Source organism: Sebastes umbrosus, chromosome 5 (genome assembly GCF_015220745.1).
Source record: "Sebastes umbrosus isolate fSebUmb1 chromosome 5, fSebUmb1.pri, whole genome shotgun sequence".
Lineage (NCBI taxonomy): Eukaryota > Metazoa > Chordata > Actinopteri > Perciformes > Sebastidae > Sebastes > Sebastes umbrosus.
In genome coordinates, this window is record NC_051273.1 from 29,497,643 (window position 1) to 29,519,865 (window position 22,223).

At 39.9% G+C, this 22,223-nt stretch overlaps 2 protein-coding genes across 3 annotated transcripts in view; both read right to left on the minus strand.

The window, feature by feature from the left end:
- The window catches only part of niban1a (niban apoptosis regulator 1a), a 45,133-nt gene extending 40,849 nt beyond the window's left edge, over positions 1-4,284 (minus strand). The window contains exon 1 of one of the 2 annotated variants that reach the window (XM_037769948.1): positions 3,949-4,284. In XM_037769948.1, coding sequence (XP_037625876.1) covers positions 3,949-4,003 — 55 coding nt within the window. In that variant the 5' untranslated portion in view covers positions 4,004-4,284. The remainder of the gene's footprint in view (positions 1-3,948) is intronic. The other variant, XM_037769947.1, reaches the window with a different exon arrangement.
- A 1,529-nt stretch (positions 4,285-5,813) lies between these two features.
- Positions 5,814-20,625, minus strand: trmt1l (tRNA methyltransferase 1-like). The gene is made up of 16 exons (XM_037770907.1): positions 20,471-20,625; positions 17,666-17,773; positions 17,041-17,103; positions 16,528-16,641; positions 15,691-15,755; positions 15,028-15,184; positions 13,848-13,968; positions 13,592-13,671; positions 11,738-11,990; positions 11,060-11,272; positions 10,616-10,806; positions 10,215-10,281; positions 9,870-10,033; positions 9,714-9,779; positions 7,014-7,140; positions 5,814-6,407 (listed from the first exon to the last, which is right to left on the minus strand). Exons 5-16 carry the CDS (start codon positions 15,745-15,747, stop codon positions 6,218-6,220), a joined length of 1,686 nt encoding a protein of 561 aa, XP_037626835.1. The 5' UTR covers positions 15,748-15,755; positions 16,528-16,641; positions 17,041-17,103; positions 17,666-17,773; positions 20,471-20,625; the 3' UTR covers positions 5,814-6,217.
- Between the last annotated feature and the right edge of the window lie 1,598 nt (positions 20,626-22,223).

Sequence of the window (22,223 nt, forward strand, 5' to 3'; positions counted from 1 at the left end):
CCTCTTTAAAGTGGTGCTTTTGTGTGATTCTTTGTGGAGAAACTCAGTTTTACAGATCTGTCGATTAAATCAACTAATCGATTAGTCGAAAAAATTGTATGAATGTTAGTTGACTAAGAATTTCTCTGGTCGAGGACAGCCCTATATGTTTATTAATAGTTTCATATGAATGTAACAACTTCCTCTGATGTTAGAGTACGCTCCCCACTGTAAAACCTACTTCAGAGGAACACCTTCAAATCTAAACAACACAGTTGATCCAGATTTGAAGCAGAAAAGTAAAAACATGTTCACCCAAATCTGCACAAGTAGAAAACAAAATGTCTTCTAACAAAACCTCAGTGCATATAAGCTGATGTGCGGCCTGGAGAGGCAAGTTCCATTTCTGCTGAGGGGCACAGTAATGTGCCAGAAACACAGCTGACAAAAATATATTTCCACAGCGACTGGATCATCCACCCCTACAGAACATACATGTAGATGCATCCATACTGGAGCTGCAATAACTTAACTTAAAACTTAAACTAGTTAAGTCATTTTAACATTTGGCCACTTAGATGTGAAGATTTGCTGCTTTTCCCTCTCTTATATTACATTAAACATAATATCTTTGGTAGAGCTGCAACAATCAATCAAGTAGTTCGCCATCGCCATCTATTTTGATAATTGACTTATCAGTTTGAGTTATTTTTGTAAGAAAAATTCTCTGATTCCAGCTTCTGAAATGTGAATATTTTCTGGTTTCTTTACTCCTCTATGACAGTAAACTGAATATCTTTGAGTTGTGGACAAAACAAGACATGTGAGGACGTCATCTTGGGCTTTGGGAAACACCGATCGACATTTTTCACCATTTTCTGACATTTTATAGACCAAACGACTAATCAATTAATACAGAAAATAATTGACAGATTAATTGACAATGAAAATAATCGTTAATTGCAGCCCTGATCTAAACACCCCCATAAAATATACAAGTACATACATGTGCTGTGTATGGCTCCAGTCAGCTGGTCTCCCCTTGATAGATGGGGACCTGCTGACTGTATTATTCTCTCCGTTCTGCCAACAGGTTGAGTGGGGAATGACACAGCACTAACATCTGCACACAACACTGAGCTGCATCAATAACTCTGCAAATGTGCTTTGTAACCGAAAAAAAATTCGGTGCTGTTTTTATTATTCTTCATGAATGCTTTTGTGTTACCGCCTGTATTGACTTGAGTTAAATCAATTTTTTAAAGACTTGTAAAATGCTTATAGACACCAGACCAGACTTGGCCCGTAGCTCCAGTTTAAGAGCCGAGAATGACGATTTTAAAGTCCCAAGAAAAATAAGAAATGTGAGAAATAGAGTCCCAAGTTTCAACTCTTCTAATGAAAACCAACATGGAGCTGCAACCATTAGTCTATCAATCAGAAAATTATTCTGCAACTATTTTGATATCCGATTAATCATGTTGAGTAATTATTCGGGCTGTGAATCAATTTTCGATTATCGCAAAAATAAATCACACATTTTTTATCTGTTCAAAATGTACCTTAAAAGGGAGATTTGTCAAGTATTTAATACTCTTATCAACATGGGAGTGGACAAATATGCTTGCTTTATGCAAATGTAACACAAAACAATGACAAATATTGTCCAGAAAAACTCAAAGGCACTGCATTTAGCATAAAAAATATGCTCAAATCATAACATGGCAAACTGCAGCCCAACAGGCAACAACAGCTGTCAGTGTGTCAGTGTGCTGACTTGACTATGACTTGCCCCAAAACTGCATGTGATTATCATAAAGTGGGCATGTCTGTAAAGGGGAGACTCTTGGGTACCCATAGAACCCATTTTTATTCACATATCGTGAGGTCAGAGGTCAAGGGACCCCTTTGAAAATGGCCATGCCAGTTTTTCCTCGCAAAAATTTAGTGCAAGTTTGGGGCGTTATTTAGCCTTCAATGGATACTAATGGATTATTTAGGTTTTCTAGTTTCATATGATGCTAGTATCTTCATTCTAGCTTTAAACTGAGCCTGCTGCAAACTAAAAAACGCAAGTTGCGTTAAGTGGCGTTAAAACAAATTTGCGTTAACGCGTTATTATCACATGAACTTTGACAGCCCTAGGGATTTTTTAAGAAAAGAAAAGCCCAAGTTCTCTGATTGCAGCTTCTCCAATGTGAGGATTTGCTGTTTATATCGCAGTATACCTTTGTTTTTTGGACAAAACAAGCATTTCATTTGTTGAAGTAAGACAGAGGTGGGCAACCTTAGGAAGGCACGCAGTAGCTTAACCAGTGGCACACTAGGTGTGCAATAGAGTTTTTTGGAAATGTTGAAGTGCCTACAGCCTGTTATTTACAGTAGTTTGATAGATTTTTTTCTCCACCTGCATTCCACAAAGACCCGCCCTACTCTGCCTCTGATTGGCTAGTACTCGTTGCCTTCTCAGAAAATGTTTACTGCTGACAGAAAATATTGGTGGAAGGTTGGTAGGGTTAATGAAATATGGATGTTTTCATAAGAATGGCAGCCTTCTTGTATAGTGAGAAAAATATTTTTAAAAAATGTTGCTATGCATGTTGCCTTTATGGATGGAATAAAATTGCAGATCCATTTGGGATTTAAATTTTTGATGTAGTGTCATTATTAACCTTAATGTTGACATGGCACACTGACTAACAAGAAAATAAAAAAATGGCATTTCCCAATAAAAAGGTTGCCGACCCCTGAAGTAGGAAATGGTCATGGATTAAAAATCTTTGCAATGTTTCAAACATTTTCAGGCGTTTATCTTTGAGAGAATCAGACGCTGAGCACTGTGACTGGATTATGGATCATTGTAATCCACAAAATGCACAAACAGGGGCCAGACTTGACCTGAAGCACAGGTGGATCTTCAGCCACAGGGTTTGTCACAAAACAAACTGACCCAAATTCTGACCCTCGCAAAGCTTGGATTAGGCCTGGATGATTATATGGTCACCAAACATCCTCCTGATTCATCTGATTTACGCACATTTAGAATACCAACATCACAAATAAAGTAGCAGCATTAAAAACATCATCATCATCTTCACTGAACGCAGCTTTCTGCTCAAACATTTCTAACTAAGCTGAGTGATTTGGTCTCTTAATGTTGGCACAGCATCCCTGCATGAACACCTGTTTGCATCCCACCTGTCTCTCCTACTCTTTGTGTCATCCACACACACAATGAAAACAGCAGAAGCACCTTTTGTCCTCTCCACACATTATCCACCCAGGGACACACCCAGCAGCAGAGGACACAGAAGACAAAAGGGAAAAACAGGTCTTGGCACTCTCTCCCATCTCACTTTTCTTTTCCCCTCCTGCAGGACTGGAAGGGCAGGAGTGACCTGATCAACCCCAGTAGATAACTGAGCTGGAAACACTGACAGCAGCATTAAATCCCCCTCCAGGGTTTATCATCTGTCAGACAAACTGCCTGGTGGAAGGTGGATTTATAAGTCTAAAGGGGAATATTTCTGTGGAAAGACACAACAAGCAAACCAGACAGACTGGTTCCACAGCAGCCTGACTTGACAGATTCAGATCTCCTGGAAAACAAGTTCAGGTGACAGATAATCAGCTGTTTGTATCCACAGAAACTCTCAGCTGAGTGAGGTTTACATTTTATTCTGATCCATCAGGGCAGAAGCTGAAATTCACAGATTTTTCCTCCCTGAAGCGCAAAATGGAAAAAGCGCGCTCCTTGGATTGATTTACCGATTTCCACTTATCACAATACAATCTGACATTAAGCTCCACAACAACAGAAAGCTAAAGAAGTGGAAGTTTCCTGAAGGAATCAACAGAGACGACGACCCGATGATGTGTGTGTGTTAAAAGGAAGAGCGCGCTGCGTCCTCGTCGCTCCAAACGCGCTCCAGAACAGGAACGTCTGGACTGGTTTGTGGATGTTTTTACCTTTGATGTAGTTGGATTTGGTCTCATCCAGCAGACTGGACGCGGAAATCCCCATGGTGCTGCTGCTGGGAGAGGATCCACAGGTTAGGGTTCAGTCCTCAGGTAGCCTACAAACACCGACACATCGGTCTGCAGCGGCAGGGAGGGAGGCAGGGAGGGATGGAGGGAGGAGGAACACGCCCTCCTCTTCCTCCTCCCTCCTCCTCCTCCTCCTCCTAACACGGTGTCATTCAGTGACGTTCAGCCCAGAAAAAACAGCTCACTTTTTCACCCCCTGCATGATAAACCACCCATGATGCTCTGGGAGTTGAATCAGGTGCTTTCATTACGTAATTCGACCCCATTCTATTGAATTTGGATCATAATCTGGTTCAGTAGTGATGAATTAAAGGGCAACTATATGCACATTTTCAAAATTTATACATGTTATTCCTATGGTCTTATATAGTACAAAAATATTAGCAAACATGATTAAAGGGACTGTTTGTAACTTTTTACACGTATAAATCTACCGGGTCGGGATCCCTTGCGCGTTCTCGCATATGCACGCTCGCGTGTGGCTACGCTGTTCAGACCGCTCCTCTGCCTGCTTGTCTTCACTCACACACACACCGCGCGCGTTCTTGCTCCACCTCACATTCCTGCGCGCTCACTCCACACAGCAGAAGAGTTAGTTTAGCTCTGAGAATATCTAGTGAATGTACAGTGGACGTTTGTGCAGAAATAACTGCTGCAGCTCCTCCAGACCGACAGAGGTTTCCCGTGTCTTGTGAAGTGACGGGGCTCCGCAGCGAGTTACGTTATCGTCTCCGATCGGGTGCCGGTGTCTTCCGTGTTCCCTCCAGCTGCGGTCGGGAGACGATAACGTAAAGCCAACACTAGGATCAGCATTGATTCATGGAGAGACCTTCGTCTGGTCAGCTAACATTACTGCCAAGCAGCTGAAAGATAGAGTGATATTGTGGTTTTAGCTGACGTGTGTCGCCTCACTGTGTTGAGCAATGCTCGTTCATGTCTATTTAGAGCGAGCAAGCGCGAGCTGACTTTCGTTGACTTAACAGCCACAGGTGTCGCTGTTAACCAGCAATTCTGAAAGTTACAAATAGTCCCTTTAACTCTCTCAAATCCAAAAACTAGAGTGCTAAAACTCAAATTTGTGATGTCATCAGGTATAACGTGTGGAACTGCTCCATAGACAATGAACTGGGAGAGACTAGTTCTAGATGACACTGAGAGCACCCAGGGGGATGTTGTGAATATATGGGTACATTTTGGGTGGACCACCATGGGACCTTATTTAAAAAATATGAATGGTAGTCAACGGCAAGAGGCATTGAACCCGTTTGAATTGCGCCATGAATCACACATGTCAATTTAAAAGATAATTTTGCACGTTTTGTCAGCTCCGTTACGAAGCGTTCAGACCTCTCAGATAGTCTGGGTTCAGGTCTCAGATGGTCTGGGTTCAGGTCTGCTTTCTGTCCCCAGAGTCCAAACTAAACATTCAGTTTGCGTGCTCACACATATCTGAAACAAACTCTGTTCTTTTAAATCAGGGTTTCTGTTTGCCATTTTAGGAAATTAAACTAAATGGGACTAATTGTTCCCATCTTGCACTTTACTTTACATTCTGTCTGATTTGTTTTATTGTGTTTATATGCTGTCTTTTTTTTATTGCCTTGTGTTTCTTTTATCCCTTTTCTTAATGCCTTTTATATCTTATGTAAAGCACTTTGAATTGCCTTGTAGAAATGTGCTGTACAAATAAACTCGACTTGCATTATGTTGTGTTTTTTCTGTACACGTTTGTCTATCTAAGACTCAATGAAGAATTACACATACCTGAGATATCAGCAAATTCAGGCTTTGCAGAAACATTTTATTAATTTTTTTTATAAGACAGGAGCAACAAAAAAATAGAACCAGCTAGAAAAAAAAAACTTGGAATTTATGGATTTTCAATAGTAATCTGAAATAAATAGAGAAACAGTGGGTAAATTGGGCTCAGTTGTGCTGCAGGATCAGTTTGGTTTGCAGATCAAAAATTAAAAAAAATCCACATCAGTTTTGGTTTGATTAAAGAGTTTCTACTTTGTTCTAGTAAAAGCAGGTCCACACAGAGAGCAGTTTAAGATATCAGTGCAGTCAGAACTTTGTTTAGGTGAATAGAAACAGTCCAAGTGGAGTAGAAACGAGGCGAGCGCATTGACTTTGTTTTCAAAAGCGTGGAAGGTTTCGTGTGAATCGACCTCGTTGGTGCTCGCTTCTCTCACACCGTGTTCTCCGTGCTCACGCTCGTCTGGGTGGCGGTGGCGGTGGTGTACGTGGGGACGCTGTACTTGGTGAGGACAGATTTAAACTGCTCCAGTGTGGCGTCGGTTCGAACCCCCGTCGGGTCGAAGTGAGTCCGACTCACCCTGAAGCCGGCCTCGGTCAGGTACTGAAGAAACTTGTTCAACCTGTGCAGAGAAATAAAATGAATAATAATACAAAATAAACATAAATAAAATGCTCCTGTGGTTTTATATCTGTATTCAAAGTAAAAAGCACCTGACGTTTTGTTTCTCTCTAGAATGTTAAAGGATCAGTCAGGTGTTGTTCTATATTTAGAAGCTCATTGGTTCCTACTGAAGATGTAAATCTTTAAAAACACTTCACAATTATGTAGTTTAATTTATTAAAAAGGCTCAGTAATTCCCTAAAACAGCTGGTCACTGTAGCTTTTATCAAACAAACAGGAGGAAAAAGTGCATTTATTGGGGACTATTTTCAGTGGCGGATGAATCCACATTTGGTGCTCTAGTGAGTATTTGTGGCAGCAGGACGGTGTATCAAAATAAACTACAGTGTGTGTGTTCACGGTGATGAAGGACATGTCACCCAGTGCAACAGTGTGGCTCATTGATGTGTTTTTAATGGAGCTCTATGGCACAGAGGAAGAAGAGATATCAGGCTTTGATACACACACGATACTTGTTAGTAGATACATTCACTGTTGGTTTGAGTCTGGACACATGGATAAATGGTGGGACACTATAAAACAGCTGAGGTCAGAGGTCACTTACTTGGGCATGTTCATGCCTCTGATGCTGTGGCGGTGGATGCTGTAGTAGAAGGGCGGGTGATCCAGAGACGCATCAGACTTCATCTTCTTCACTACATTCCCCGACTCTTCTCCCGTCTTCCTCTTCCCTGCAGAGAGACTGAAAATTAGATCTGAACAGAGAACTAAACGTGTAGAACATATTTCCATTTGCTGTGATGCTGCAACTTTAGAAAACAAGTTTTGGCACCTTTTAGCTTCAGGGAAGTGTTTGGACGAGCAGATATAGAATACACAGTATGTCATACAATGTGGGAAAAAGGCTGTTCTGGAGTAAAAGAAACTTAAGAGGAAATTTAAGGGTAAAATAAAGTTTAAGATTTAAACTAAAACATTAAAATTTAGTTTTTTTTCCCCACAGAGCATCTTCTTTGTAAATTATCTGTGGAGGATATGACACAGTTGAGTTGCACTGCCCTCTAGAGGACAGAGGTAGAGCTACAGTGTAACAGGTCTGTCCTAAAGGACACATACAGCCATAGATAGCTATGCCACTTCTCACACATATGTATGATCCTTACCGTTTAACCTGTTTATATTTTTGGACATTGTGTATATTTGGTTTGCACGTTATTGTCAAAGCTAGGGTTGGTAGTGCTGTTCAAATACATTTTTTGTGATATTTGATGAAATTCTCATTACATTCCAACAGCAATCAATAAATCAAATGCTCAAACAAAAAAAGGGGGAAAAAAATCCAATATCTGTGGCTGTCGCAGGACTGTAATAATGATAAGCCTCAATTGGCCCAAATGAAATTATATAATGGCCTGCTATCTTCCTGCCTTTGTACCTGCGTGCACTCTGCCTGTGCACTCATTTCACGTCACCAGAGTCTTCCACAAGCTGCTGCTTGTTTGTAATGATAATTGTTGGGGAGTGGTTTTGGAGACCTGAAAAGACAGACTGTCAGTGTTGCAGACTTGACGACTTTCTCGCAAGAGTTAGATGTAACAATTTCCATCGGAATAAATAAAGTTCTATCTTATCTCATCTTTCTACTCAAAAGAGACACGTGCAAGCTAGTTTTGAGCAAAAACAAAATCCACCCAATGTGTACAACAGACAGAAATAACTAGGCAAAAGTGAGCATGGCTCACATACTCCCGCTCAATGCTGGACCCCTGCTGAAGTAGGGCCAAAGGTTTTGCCATTTTGGAACTAACGGAACGAGTTCTACTCCAGAAACGAAATTGAAATCGAAAAAAAAACAGTTTTTGGCCAAAATTTCAAAGGTTTTGGGCACCCTGGACTTCTAACCCCCAAAAGGCACAACTAGACCACACTGTCAACCATCATACCAAATTTGAAGTTCCTAAGTTAAATAGTTTCCAACTTCTGCTAACCATAAATCAACTTAAGAGCACATATTATGACAACATTTTATGAGTCTTGGTTTAGTTTCTTCATATGTGGCTGTAGGTTTCCATACCTGGAAAACAAAAGTCAAGGTGAAGACAGAACACAAGACTTAATAAATGTGGGAGGTCAACCAGATAAGGAAACTGAAATCACTTGTTGGCCAACGTTGTGTGTCCTGGATATTCATCCAAGTGATTTGATCACTAAGAAGAGTGGCCTTGCACTAATAGACGTGTGTCTCTTTTACAAACTAAGAGAGGAATAGCTATAATATATATAAATATATAGGCTATTAAGGATTTATCAGCATGTATTGCTATGGAAAAACTAACATACATTACTAAAGGAAAGCTGGTAGTTTATATCTGGAGCTTCATGGAGTTTTTGAAGGGGGGGGGGGTTAATTGGAATAAGATTATAAAGTGTAGTAGCCCATGTGACCTTTAAGATTTATGTATATTGTAATTACTGTAACATATTTTCACCTCTGTTTAATTAGGCTACAAGGTTTTTTTATTTACTTGTATAATAATTTGATGGTATTGCCTAATGTAGTCTATTTGCTGCTGAGACTGACCATTTTATTAATATGTTTGTTATTTTAGAAAACCTCAATAACAAGGCAAAAGTGAGCATGGCTCACATACCCTCGCTCACTGCTTGACCCCTGCTAAAGGTTTTGCCCTTTTAGGAAAAATTTCAGAAATTTTGGGCACCCTGAACTTCTAACTCCCAAATGGCACAACTAGACCACACCATCACAAATTTGAAGTTCCTAAGTGAAGTAGTTTCTGTACAACACCTCTCTAGGGAGGGGGGGGGACAAAGGAGGACGGTCTGCAGGACGGATAATAATGCAGACAGTGCACTTTCATAGAATAAGCTACTGAAGTTACCCTGCACTATACTCATTTTTAAAAGTCTCTTCTGCACTATATTCACTTTTTTAATAGTCCTGTATCACAGCTGTTACCCTGCACTATATTCACTTTTAACAGTTTTCTTCATCTCCTTCTATTTTTATATCTGGTATATTTTTTTGTACTTTGTACTTTGCACTACTAACTTTTTCTGCCTTTTTAATAACATGTTTTGCACTATGGAACTGTGATGCTGGAAACTTTAATTACTCTCGGGATCAATAAAGTTACTATCTATCTATCTATCTATCTATCTATCTATCTATCTATTTTCCGAGTTCTGCACTGGAAATGACAGTGTGACACGCGAACGGACGGAAGGACGGACTGACACGTGGAGCGCCACGACCCATAGGTCAATAAACCTGTGAGTGACTCACCAGACTGCTCAGCAGGACCGGACTCCTCTCCGCTCTGTAAGGTCTTGATGACGACTCCACACTCCACTGCAGAGAGGAAACGGAAGATTGTAAACAAGGTGCTTCGTCATACAAACATCAGACACACGTTACATATGAGAGGTGGGGATGTTTCACCCTGGTTGGTGAGAGCAGACGGCCCGTGGACTAAAGACTTGAGGGTGGTGCAGTCGGACTCGCAGATCAGAGTTTTGACGAGCGGCTGGATGTCGTCCATGCTGTGCTTCACCGCCGCCGACAGCATCCTCCTCAGGAAACCCGTGTTAAACAGAGGACCAGACCTGGACACACACAAACACAACCGTTGAGAAGTTTGGAATCAGCTGTTATATTGATGTTTTTCTTCTTTCCTTCAATAATCACTATTTTAACCGAGATAAAAACAGTATAATTCAGACACCAAATGTATTATTTAGATTTGAAGTAGTTTTTTTGAAATAGTAGTGGTGCTGAGGGGTTTACCATAACGGTCCAAGCTGCACTGATGTCTTTCCAGGCAGACTTCCATGACAGTTACAGGGCAGCGTGTCTGGAGGAAACACAAGAAAGGACATGATTTACTTTCTATATCTACTGCAGCTGCCTGTACTCATTCTCTGGCTAAGCTACTTCTTAGCTTAAGAAGTAGAATCATTTTCTCAACACATAAAGGAACCCTTCATCCTTCAGTTCATCCCAAACATTCAAAATCAACACATCTGGAAATGAAAATACTCAAGTAAAGTAAAAGTACCTTAAATTTGTATTTAAATACAGTATTTGAGTAAATGTATTCAGCTATTATCCCACCACTAATCATCAACATACCTCGCATGATGTGTGAACCAGCCTACTATAACAGACAGCTCTCTTGGTGAACTCACCGTCCACCATGTTTCCCAGTCTGAGGAAGAGTCTCTCCTCACACCACTGACAGTGGACCAGTTTCCGTAACTTCTTGGCTGACTCGTCAGCCTGTGTGGGACCTCTGAGGACTCTCACCACCACCAGGACGAAATGCTCCAACGCCACCGCCAGCAGCACCTCGATGCCTTTGTTACAGCGAGCCGCCGCTCTACGACAGACAGGGAGAATTACATTTCCTTCAGCCTTACCAGTATCACACCAGGACACGCACGCACGCACGCACGCACGCACGCACGCACGCACGCACGCACGCACGCACGCACGCACGCACGCACGCACGCACACACACACACACACACACACACACACACACACACACACACACACACACACACACACACACACACACACACACACACACACACACACACACACACACACATCACGGTTTGAAGTCCTACCTGGCCACGGTGGCCACCACCATGCGTGCAGCCAGCTCTTTGTAGTACTCGGTGCGTACGATGTGACAGCCGTAGTGACGCAGCGTGACGTTGGGAGACTTGGAGTACAGAGAGCCCGTGTCTGTGGACGTCACAGAGATGATGCCCAGGTTCCGGACGTTTCTGAAGGCGGCGTCCAGGTAGTTCACTGCCGTCCCGAACGGATCCAAGTGACTGAAAGATTCAAGAGATAAAGTGACTGATTCAACCACTAACTGCAAATATTTAGGAAGCATTAGTTTCTTTGATTCTGCAGAATAAAAAAAAAAACTCTTGCGTTTAAAGTTATCTATTGTCATATGCACAGCAATAACAGAGACACAGTCGTCGGCAATGAAAATCTTAGAGCTCAGGCTCCCTCCAACAACGCTCATTAAATATGTATAATAAAAAAAAAACACGAGAGTAAAAATGAGAAGACATAAAATAGTGCAAAGTTAAAATATAAGGATCAAATATAACATAATAACAAACAATAATATAACATTTATAAAATAATATACAAAATATTTGAGATTCAAAATGAATGAACTGAATGTAAACAGGAATGTTGTGTGTATATATATATATATATATATATATATACAGTACCACTAAGCTAAATCAATTACGAAACTTGATGAAAATCGTCCTACTTACATGTAGTCGAAGGACCACAGGTGCATAGTGACGTTTGCGTCCATCTTGGCGACCTCCACCGTAGCGATGGGCGCTCCCTCCACTTCACTGCTTGCCCCGTCGGGCCCCCGGGGGCCTCGCGAGCCTCCGTCCACGCGGATGTGGTTGAGCTCGCAGTTCTCTTTGATCATTTTGACGCATATGTCGCTGATGTCCGTTATGGTGACTTTGACGGCGTTACGAAGGTGCTTCGCCCACTGGAGGCCCATAATCCCTGAGAGAGACAGAGAGAGAGAGCAGACACAAGATAGAGGTTTAATGTTGTAGCGAAGGTCTGGGAGCATTTCCTCAAACAATACTTCCCAGGCATTATGTAAATTCAGACTTTCTGCTTCTTGCACATCTCTTTTCATTTCAAAACAGATATATTTGATATATTTTTTTACTGTAAATGTCTATGTTATATTTAAGATTCTTGACTTGCAGTTATTGTTTCTTATTCCTTTTCTCTTACTATGTTTATTGTGACCGTTATGCGCCGTAACACTAAGGCAAAGTCATTGTATGTTGAAAACTCAATTGATAATAAACCTCATTCTGATTCTGATGTGGTTAAACTTGATAATCAATTCTGACTGCAGAGAAACATTTGTCTTAACGTGTCTTTCAGTCTCAGATTTAAGATTTTTGTTTCTTTAAACAAGGGCCGCAACAAAACAATTATTTTCACTTTATCAGTTAATCAATTACTCTTTCGCTCTATAACAGGTTGGAAAATAGTAAAAAAAAAAAATATATATATGTCCATCAAAATGTCCTAAATCACAACTGTACATATTCAGATTACTAGTCTGGTCCGAGCTACAGTCTTAAAACCAAAGATAGAAGACAAAGAAAAACAGCAAAGATTCACTTTTGAGAAACTGGAACAAGTGATTAAAAAAAACAAACAATTGCTTAAAAAATGACGATCATGATAGGCACATATCATCTGTCAATGCCAATATAAATCCTACTCACTGTACATACAGTATACATACATCTTCACATGTACATACTTTACATAATCATCCAGTCCTTGTATATCCATCCAGTATTTATTTCTTTGCACTATTTGTATTGTTTACAACTTCCAGAACCCTTTAAGTGTATATAGATATTTTATTTTTTATTATTATATTATTATTTTATTGTTGGACATTATTGTTCATAGCGGTTATTTCTATTCTGTGTAAGCACACTGAGAGAGCTGCATAAAAAACGGAGTCAAATTCCATGTATGTATGTATGTACTTGGCACAATAAACTTGATTCTGATTCTGATCAACTAATCGACCCATCGTTTCAGCTCAAACCTCAGCCGATAGGGTAAAATAATTCCGCTTATTCGCAGGAATTTGAAACTGGATACAGTAGATCCCTCCACTAGAATCGAGTAAATGTTACCTAAACTCTTGGAAGAAGTTCATTTGTGGATGAAATGGATGAAGTTATCTCACAACAGCTGGTATATCTTTTCATTGTATTTATCCCATCACAACAGGTTTATAGTACTGCAAAACCCAGCTGGGATTTGTGTCACAGTAGATTCAAGTGCAGCCCAAACTGTGACACAGGAAATGCAAGAAGCTGCAGGAACATCAGATAAACTGCACATTATTTGGCATCAGATGTTTGGTGTTTTTTTTGGGGTTTTTTTACAACTTTTTCATATAAATAAGCAGCCCTTATTTTGTTATCTTCCAAAACTAAGGTAATCATTTACAATAAGATATAAAAAGAGATGTTTTGTGGTATTAACTTGTTTTTTAAATCAGTGGACTTCTGTATATTTTAATGCTGTTTTATTATTTCAGGAGATCTTCACAGTCTCACCTGTGGCTCCAAAAGCATCCAGACACTCGACTGGGTTTCTCTCCTCTGCCAGAACAGCCAGCGAACAAAACACCAGCTGCCTGAAATACACACACACACACACACACACACACACACACACACACACACACACACACACACACACACACACACAGACACAAACTCTGCTTAATGGATGTTCATAATCTGAGTTTACAGAAATCTGTAAAGCATATGTATATTTTTGTAAGAACTTGTGTCTCGTGTGCGAGCCGACCTGTTGGTCTTCATCTTGCGGTTGAAGTAGGTGTCGCTCTTCTGCGGGGTGGTGTGGTTCGGGAGGAGCTGGACGTTGGTTCCAAGCTCTTTCATGATTTCATACGCCTGACCAGACGGAGCTGCCGACACAGTTAACGCATTCAAATCACACAGAAAGATCATCACGGGATCATTACTTTTTTGTGTTTTGTTACATACAGTAAGGATAAAGGAATCTCTGGGGATTAACCAACTCTAAGCTCAAAGCGGTGCCTCAACAGAGAGGACTACTGAGGCCGTACCTGGAATATGGAGATCTGGTTGGCAACAAAACATGTCTTCTAATAGCTGGCTCTCATAGAATGGAAGGTTCTGGGCATTGCCACAGCATACATATATGTGAAATTAATCTTGTTTTCATTTATTCTTCTACAAAGTTTCCTAGGAAGTTTGATGGTTTCTAATATATATCATGCAGCAACATGGCATTGGCTAGATCAGTGGTTCCCAACCTTTTTCCTTAAGGGACCCCTTTCCTATCATTGCGTACTAGTGACATATTTTATGGATATTTCATATTATATATGTATATGTATTTCTTTTAACAATCATTCATACTTAGAAGTCTCTTTTTTTGACAAATTCAGTGTTTTCTTCTCCCTGACGCTTGGCCATTGTTCTATCAGCTCTTTGGTTCTTTTAACTGCGCACTTTTCTAACGCATTATGAGGCTGTTTAGCAGAGAGAGGAAGGGTCTGTGAATATGGATTGTGTTCAGGTCTTCACCATGCCCTTATCCTATGAGTTTTAATTTATATTCCAAATAACAATCGAAACATCAATTTCATTTAGTTTTCTACACAACCCCCCCGTGAAGCTTTGGTGACCCCAAGTGGGGGTCGGGACCCCCAGGTTAGGTTGGGAACCTGTGGGCTAGACGTAAGCAATGCCCCAAAACCTTCCATCCTAAGTGAACTTGTTAGCTGCAGGAGAACATGACCAGCTTGAGCCTGGAGACAGACAACCTGTGTAACAAACTGGAGGTGAGGAGTGTGAAAGATGTGGGCGTTAAAGCCAGAAAAGGAATATAGAGCTGCATTATGGAAAGTGTAGGATCTGGTATTTTTGGATCTTAAGCCAAACAGGGGACTAAAAGTCTGCTTCTGTTGTGCCGCGAAAATGGTGTCAGTGTTTATTACCCGGCTCCTCAAACGGCACGTCTGAGTTCCCGGAGTAGCTGGCTTCGGTCTCCCCTTTGTTGACGTGTCGCTTCAGGTGGCTGATCATGTCCGTCTTGCGGGCGATGGTCACAGAACACACCACACAGTGGTAGTGAGCCACGTGTCTCCCCGAAGCCTGGAAACAAAATATTGGTGAAAGAAATTAAATTTAGGGGTGAAAGTAGCTAGGAAAAAACTGCAGCTGCTTCACGGTATTGTCATGTGGAAGGAGGACTAAGGGAAGGACCCAGACAGCTTTACTGATTGGACGGCAAATTCATTTTAGGAAGACATCTGAGGAGCCTCTAGACTTTGGAAAAGCTGCTGCAAAGACTGAATGTATTACGGGATGCATATTTTTCTGATAATGTGAAAGGGATGAGGTGGAAGCTCACTTTTGAAATAGGCTGCATCTTTCTTCTGATTTACAAAACTGACGTTACATTTCAAAATAAAAACTTAAAGTCATAAAAACAGCACTTACAGGACCCTTAAAATAAAGCGTCACTGCAGCACAACAGTATAACGTGATCGACATGAATGAGTCCATCTGTGGTGATGCAGCTTGAAGCCGCAGCATTTCTATTGTTTCAAACTGAAGGGAACTTGATCTGTAGACAGTTTGCGTGTCTAATTTCTCACCTGATCTCCACTGAGGCTGGGCTTCAGGTTTCTGCAGGGCAGGTGGCAGATGCACATCCTCTGGCCTGTTAAAAGGTCAAGGGTCAACAATTAAGAATTAGGATTTAATGATTTTCTGAGACCAAGATATCAGTACAAATGTCACACAAATGTCTATATGTTTCTGGGAATCATTATTTTTTTTTTAGCTTTGTTCACTTTTTCAGACATTCCAGACCTGTGTAGACACCATATATGGCCAAAAGTATGTGGACACCCCTGAGCTGTTCTCAGGATCTTGGCCAACAGTATACATTTATTCTAAATCAACAGAAATGGCAAACAATATTGAGAATGCCCAAAGTTAGGTCTTGAAACTGCTTATTTTGTCTCACAAACAGCCAAAACCTCCAAATGAATTCCATTAACAACAATGTGAAACAATTAAAAGCAGAAAATCCAATAAATCTTTCACAGTTTTTACTTGATAAGAGATTTAAATGATGAAGTGACCGTCATTAATTCAACACAAACTGCCACTGACAGTGCTTGCTGGATACAGGTGTTGTTAATTATTTATTTTTTTTAACAGAAAATGTACAAAGCCTTTGGACAAACAGTGCTCTTCCAAATTTGTGTCAACAGTTTGTCTCTTTCCTGTTTCAACATAACAATGTCCCCGTGCACAAAGTCAGCTCCATAAAGAACAAGTTTTCCCAGTTTGGTGGGGAAGAATTTGACTGGTCTGCACAGAGCCCTTGACCTCAACCCCGTCCAACACCTTTGAGATGAACTGGAACGCCGACTGAGAGCCAGACCTGATCACCCAACATCAGTGTGTAACTATCACATTCCTACCTTCAAACTCTACATAGACTTTCCAGTGGAGGTTCTGCAGGTGTCGGCGGAGCTTGTGGCTGTAGCAGGCTTTAAACTTCTCCTCAGGACACAGGGGACACGACTTACGACCCGCTGATGAGTGGAAACACAGAAATCAATAAGCAGGGCTGCAACTACCAATTATATTCATTATCCATTCATTTGCAGATTACTTTTATTGATTGTTTGCTCTATAAAATGTAAAAAATATATATTTAAATGTCAGAAAATGGCAAACATGACATCTTAAATATCTCATTTTGTCCGACAGACACTCAAAAATTCAAAGATATTTTGTTTAATATCACATAAGACATAAAAAGCCGTCAAAATTACCAACTGAGAAGTTAAATTTTTAGCATTTTTGCATTAAAAAAATAAGTCAATATGTCCTCTAATTCCACTTCTATGTCATATGATTTATTTTATCAAAATAAGAAAAATCGAAGAAAAGAGAGGGATGTTGAAGATTTACTGCAGAACTGAACTTACCACCATTGAGGTCAACCAGCCCCTCGAGGCCCTCCAGTTTAGTTTGGATGGAAATGTGTCTTTCTGTTTGTAGAAAAGGATAATACTTTAAGTCTTTCTGTAAAGTCAGAAAACATTTATCTGTTAAGTTTTAGTCCATGTCATTAAAGGGATACTTTGGGCGTTTTGAAGTGGGGTTGTATGAGGTACCTATGCATTGTCAGTGTATTACTCCAAAGCTAGCAGGCTCTGATGACAAAAACAGTATAGATACGTTTCACTTTCAGTTCAGTTCGCCATCAGAAAATATTCTAAATATAGCATATACTTAAACAGATATATATTTTTTAAGTGAGCCTTTCTTTTAGGTGGCTAAAATACGTGTTTCTGCCGTCCCCGTCCACAGCACTGTAATGCTTTGCTCCGGTGCCGGTGCTCCTGTCTGTTTCTCCAAACTGGGGGCGTGCCGACTGTCATCTATTGTAGGTAATACACTGATTATGGAGAAGTACCTCATACAACCACACTTCAAAACAGCCGAACTATCCCTTTAAAGTTTCCTCCTTAAAGTCAGTGAATACAGATGGTATGAAGCCATCACTGATGTCAACCGATCAGTACACAGAAACAGCTTTTATTAAATCACCAGTAGTTGTGGTTGAGGGTTTGGCATCGCTTTCTGCAGCAGCTTCAGTCTTCACTGCCTGTTCTGCAGCTTGGTTGCCAGCTGATGGTGCATCTTCACCATCTCCACCTTCACAGACAGACAGGAAAGGAAAACAAAATGTGATTATTGATTATTTCACTGAATGCACCACCTACATGGTTTCAATAAAAGCTGTTTACAAAAAAAACAGAAGAACTAGTTAGTTCAGCTTGACTTGTTTGAGGAGATTCCCGTTTTCGCTCACTGGACTCTTTTCAAAACCAGTTTATATCCTCCCCCTTTTTAAAGTTGGAGTTGGAAAAATCCAGGTACACTCATCTGAGATAGTGTGGCCGGCAACTGATGATTTATTGATTAATTGGTTAAGTAATTGTTTCATCTACAAAACGTCAAAAAATCATGAAAACTAGAGTATGTTTTTAGAAACAAACATTTAATATAGGGATTTAGTATTCACAAGAATTACATTCCTGGCATTGCAGAGGCTTTAAAAACACCAATAACAGCCTCTAATTTACAGCTAGTTTTAACACATGGCTGTAAGCCACAATATTATTAATACTGAGGTTCACCGAGTTCATCATTTTCACATAAATGTATTCATTCAATTGATTTATATTATTTACTGTAAATGTTTTGCTGTTAAAGCCTTCTCCATAGTGCTATGAATATATAATTCTGGTGGAGACATACCAATTACAAGGTTCATTTATTTGTCATTTTGTCAACACAGGATTGCACAATGAAATGTAAGTTGCAGCCCCTTTACCCCACACACACATAGAAAATATATATACAAATATTTACATTAGAATAGAATAAAATTAAATAAAATTAATGAATACATACATTTACTTATATAAAAATACTTTAAATACACATACATACCTAGGGAGACCGGTTTAGTGGGAATGAGGGTAGTACAAAAGGTAGCGATACGGTAATGTGCAAAACCAGCATAACTGATAATCGAAATCTTGTGTTTGTATGTTTTTTTTGCCTAAAAACAGTCATAGTTAAAGCAATTGAGACCAAAAAAAATACCATAATCAGTCTTTACAATCCACCATGTGTGATTTGTGTGTAGGCCAATGAATTTAAACGCTGATGTTAAAACCAACAAATTTACAGAAATGATATTGAGGACATGACCTCTGTATCATCAATAACAGCCATGGCCCTCTTTTAACATTTAAATTAATATATAAAATGTGAAAAACATTGAGAAATTGTTTCATAAAGCTTTTATGAGTGACAAATAGGCCGTGTCCAAAATCATCCTACTCCCTACTGTGAGTGATAGTTTGTCACGCAATGCATTAAGGGTGAAATAAGACACTTCACATAGGAGAAAAAAAGGCGGATGCAACAGCAACAGTGACAGTGACACCTCCAGACAACACGGGCACCACGCCAAGTATGGGAGGAAATAAAGACAAGTTAAAGGGACTGTTTGTAAGAATCAGAAATGCTTGTTAACAGCGTCACCTGTGGCCGTTAAGTCAACGAAAGTCAGCGTCGGGCTCGCGCTTGTGCGAGAACGAGCGCGCTGTGTGAGTGAAGGCAGGCAGAGGAGCAGCAGACACTCCGGCTCTGGAGACCAAAGCTACGGTCTTTTCCCCCCGCGTCCTACGACCTCGGCCAACACTGTTTTGCAAGACGGGCTTCACTAGATATAACTTTGTGGTTTTGGTGCTTCCGTGTAGTTTGAGTTGGAGTCTGAGTCTGAACAGCGTAGACACAGACGAGCGCGCACGGGACACCGACCCGGGCTGATTTATACGTGTAAGAAGTTGCAAACAGTCCCTTTAAATGATTAACAGTTCAGATAGTTCGCTAAAATTTAGCTAAAAGTAGTGAATAAACAGTTGAAATAGTTAACGTTAACTAAAATTTAGCTTAAATTAATGGTGAAATAGTTAGCTAAAAATGAGCTAAAAGTAATCGCCATAGCAACAAGCTCTCACCTCCGGCTCAGGCAGAGAGGTGGACTAACTTTACTCCCTCACACTGAGTCACCTTTCTAAAAGCTCTGTGGATATATATTATTCATTTTAAATATTCGTCTACATAAAATGTCATAAAACAAGACCTTTAATATTTATGCAACAGGCTTAATTAGACAAGTGTAACCTGACAATCTAACACCAGTCAAAGGCCAAGACTAGTCTTAAACTAAAGTTTATGTAAGTCATGACCTCTGTATTGTTATAATATATAGGCTATATATCTGCTAGGGCTGTATATGTTAACACAACAGTTGTTCACAAACAGCATCTCCTCATCATGTCTAAATCCTGCCATCAGCTGACCTTTAACTAAAGACAGTTTCTTTTATTCTGAAAATCAAACCAACGTCTTTGGGCCAACGGCTCCGTGGACATTTAGCCGTTAATAAACCGTTAATAAAGGGGCAGTTGATGTCCAAACTGCGCGGTCCCGTAGTGCAGCTCCGTGATGAGACCGTGTCATCCAAAACTGTAGTACAACCCAAATCCTCCACTCTAATAAAGCCTTTGCGAAGAGCTACACTGCTGTAGGTGACTGCTAACGACAACTGATCAGCTAACATTAGCCCAAGCGCTTTTTGTCGCTGTTATTGTTGACTATTTAGGTCCCATGGCGGAGCTCCGTGGTGAGGCCCTCGTTTAGTTAAGCCGTTACAAACTCAAATTCTCCGTGAATTCACCGCACAGCTCTGATGATGACTGAACTATATTTTATTCTCCACTTTACGGTCCCAAAAATAGCGTTTTAAACGACAAACGGGTGCAGTTTACTTACGTTTGATATCGACCGTCCTCCTGGTGTAGCTGAGCAGCGTCTGTCTCTCTGAGCTCCGCCATTGCTAACTACAGCAACATACGCAGGAAATGTTCCGTCCTACGTGCTTTACGTAAACTGCGCAGTTTACGTAAACGTAAATTGCTGTTGAGTTTCTCAAATGTAACTCATTTACAATGTTACAAGGTTCATTTATTTGCCATTTTACAACGCAGGTGTATGTAAGAATAAACAGTAGATTAAAATAAATTAAATTAGAATAAAATAAACTTAAAAATAAACTTTTAACGATTAAAAGAATACGTCTAATGAAATGAAAAGATTAAACAGAATGCATGACAGTATGTCCAAAGTGACAGGTGAACAAGTGAAAACATAAAAATGTTTTTATGTCAGTGTGAGAGGTGATAACCAAACAGTAACCAGGTGACACCAGTGGGAGGCAGCTGAGCGTCATAATTATTACACTTTGCACTTTGTTTCACTGTGTTATGTTCTATGTTTGTGACTGTTTTTGTATGTCTGTGTTTGCACCTTGGTCCGTGAGCAACGACATTTCGTTTTAAACCGTGTACTTTGTATGTGTAAAAATTACAATAAAGTTGAACTTGACTTGATAATGCAGGTGTCTCTCCGTCTCCAACCACTGTCACAGCTCTTCATGGACACTGCAGATGGCCGCTGCTCAAAGTGTACATATACATATACTCTATAAATGTGTTTAAGATGATGCACATGACATCATAACATTTCTATTTGATGAGAAAGTGCAAGCCATAAAAAATGAGGTTTCTTGGGTTTGAATATTTCACTCAGTGTGGCATCTATAGGTTATTATATCTTCAATAATAATAAAAAACTGTGTCTAACCATAAATCAACTTCAGAGCAAGTATTATGACATTTATGAGTCATGGTTTAGTTTCTTCATATGCGGAATACGCTTCCATGGACTTCTAACTCCCAAAAGGCACAACTAGACCACACTGTCAACCATCATACCAAATTTGAAGTTCCTAAGTTTAATAGTTTCTGATTTCTGCTAAAACCATAAATCAACTTAAGAGGCAAATATTATGACAACATTTTATGAGTCATGGTTTAGTTTCTTCATATGTGGCTGTAGGTTTCCATTCCTAGAAAACGAAAGTCAAGGTGAAGACAGAACACGAGACTTAATAAACGTGGGAGGTTAACCAGATAACAAAACTGAAAATCACTTGTTGGCCAAAGTTGTGCGTCCTGGATATTCATCCAAGTGATTTGATCACTAAGAAGAGTGGCCTTGCACTAATAGACGTGTGTCTCCTTTACAAACTAAGAGAGGAATAGCTTTAATAAATAAATATATAGGCTATTAAGGATCAGCATGTATTGCTATGGAAAAACTTACATTACTAAAGGAAAGCTGGTAGTTTATATCTGGAGCTTCATGGAGTTTAGAAAGGGGGAGGGGGGGGGGTCAATTGGAATAAGAATTATAAAGTGTAGTATCCCATGTGACCTTTAAGATTTATGTATATTGTAATTACTGTAACATATTTTCATTTCTGTTTAATTAGGCTACTATTTTTTTATTTACTTGCATAATAATTTGATGGTATTGTCTACTGCCTATTAGCTTCAGAGACTGACCATTTTATTAATAAGTTTGTTATGAAAACCTCAATAAAAATAGATAATACATAAAAATGTGTTCTTCAAGAAGAAAAAAAACTGTTTTTAACTTTCAATGTCAGAAAAAACATAATCAC

Bases quoted from the DNA above. Each gene is read 5' to 3' on its own strand.
- trmt1l (XM_037770907.1), bottom strand. From the start codon at position 15,747: ATGTGCATCTGCCACCTGCCCTGCAGAAACCTGAAGCCCAGCCTCAGT. The intron at 13,672-13,847 runs GTCGGCTCGCAC...TGTGTATTTCAG, and splicing joins CGCAAGATGAAGACCAACAG to GCAGCTGGTGTTTTGTTCGC. The intron at 6,408-7,013 runs GTAAGTGACCTC...TTCTCTGCACAG, and splicing joins AGAGGCATGAACATGCCCAA to GTTGAACAAGTTTCTTCAGT.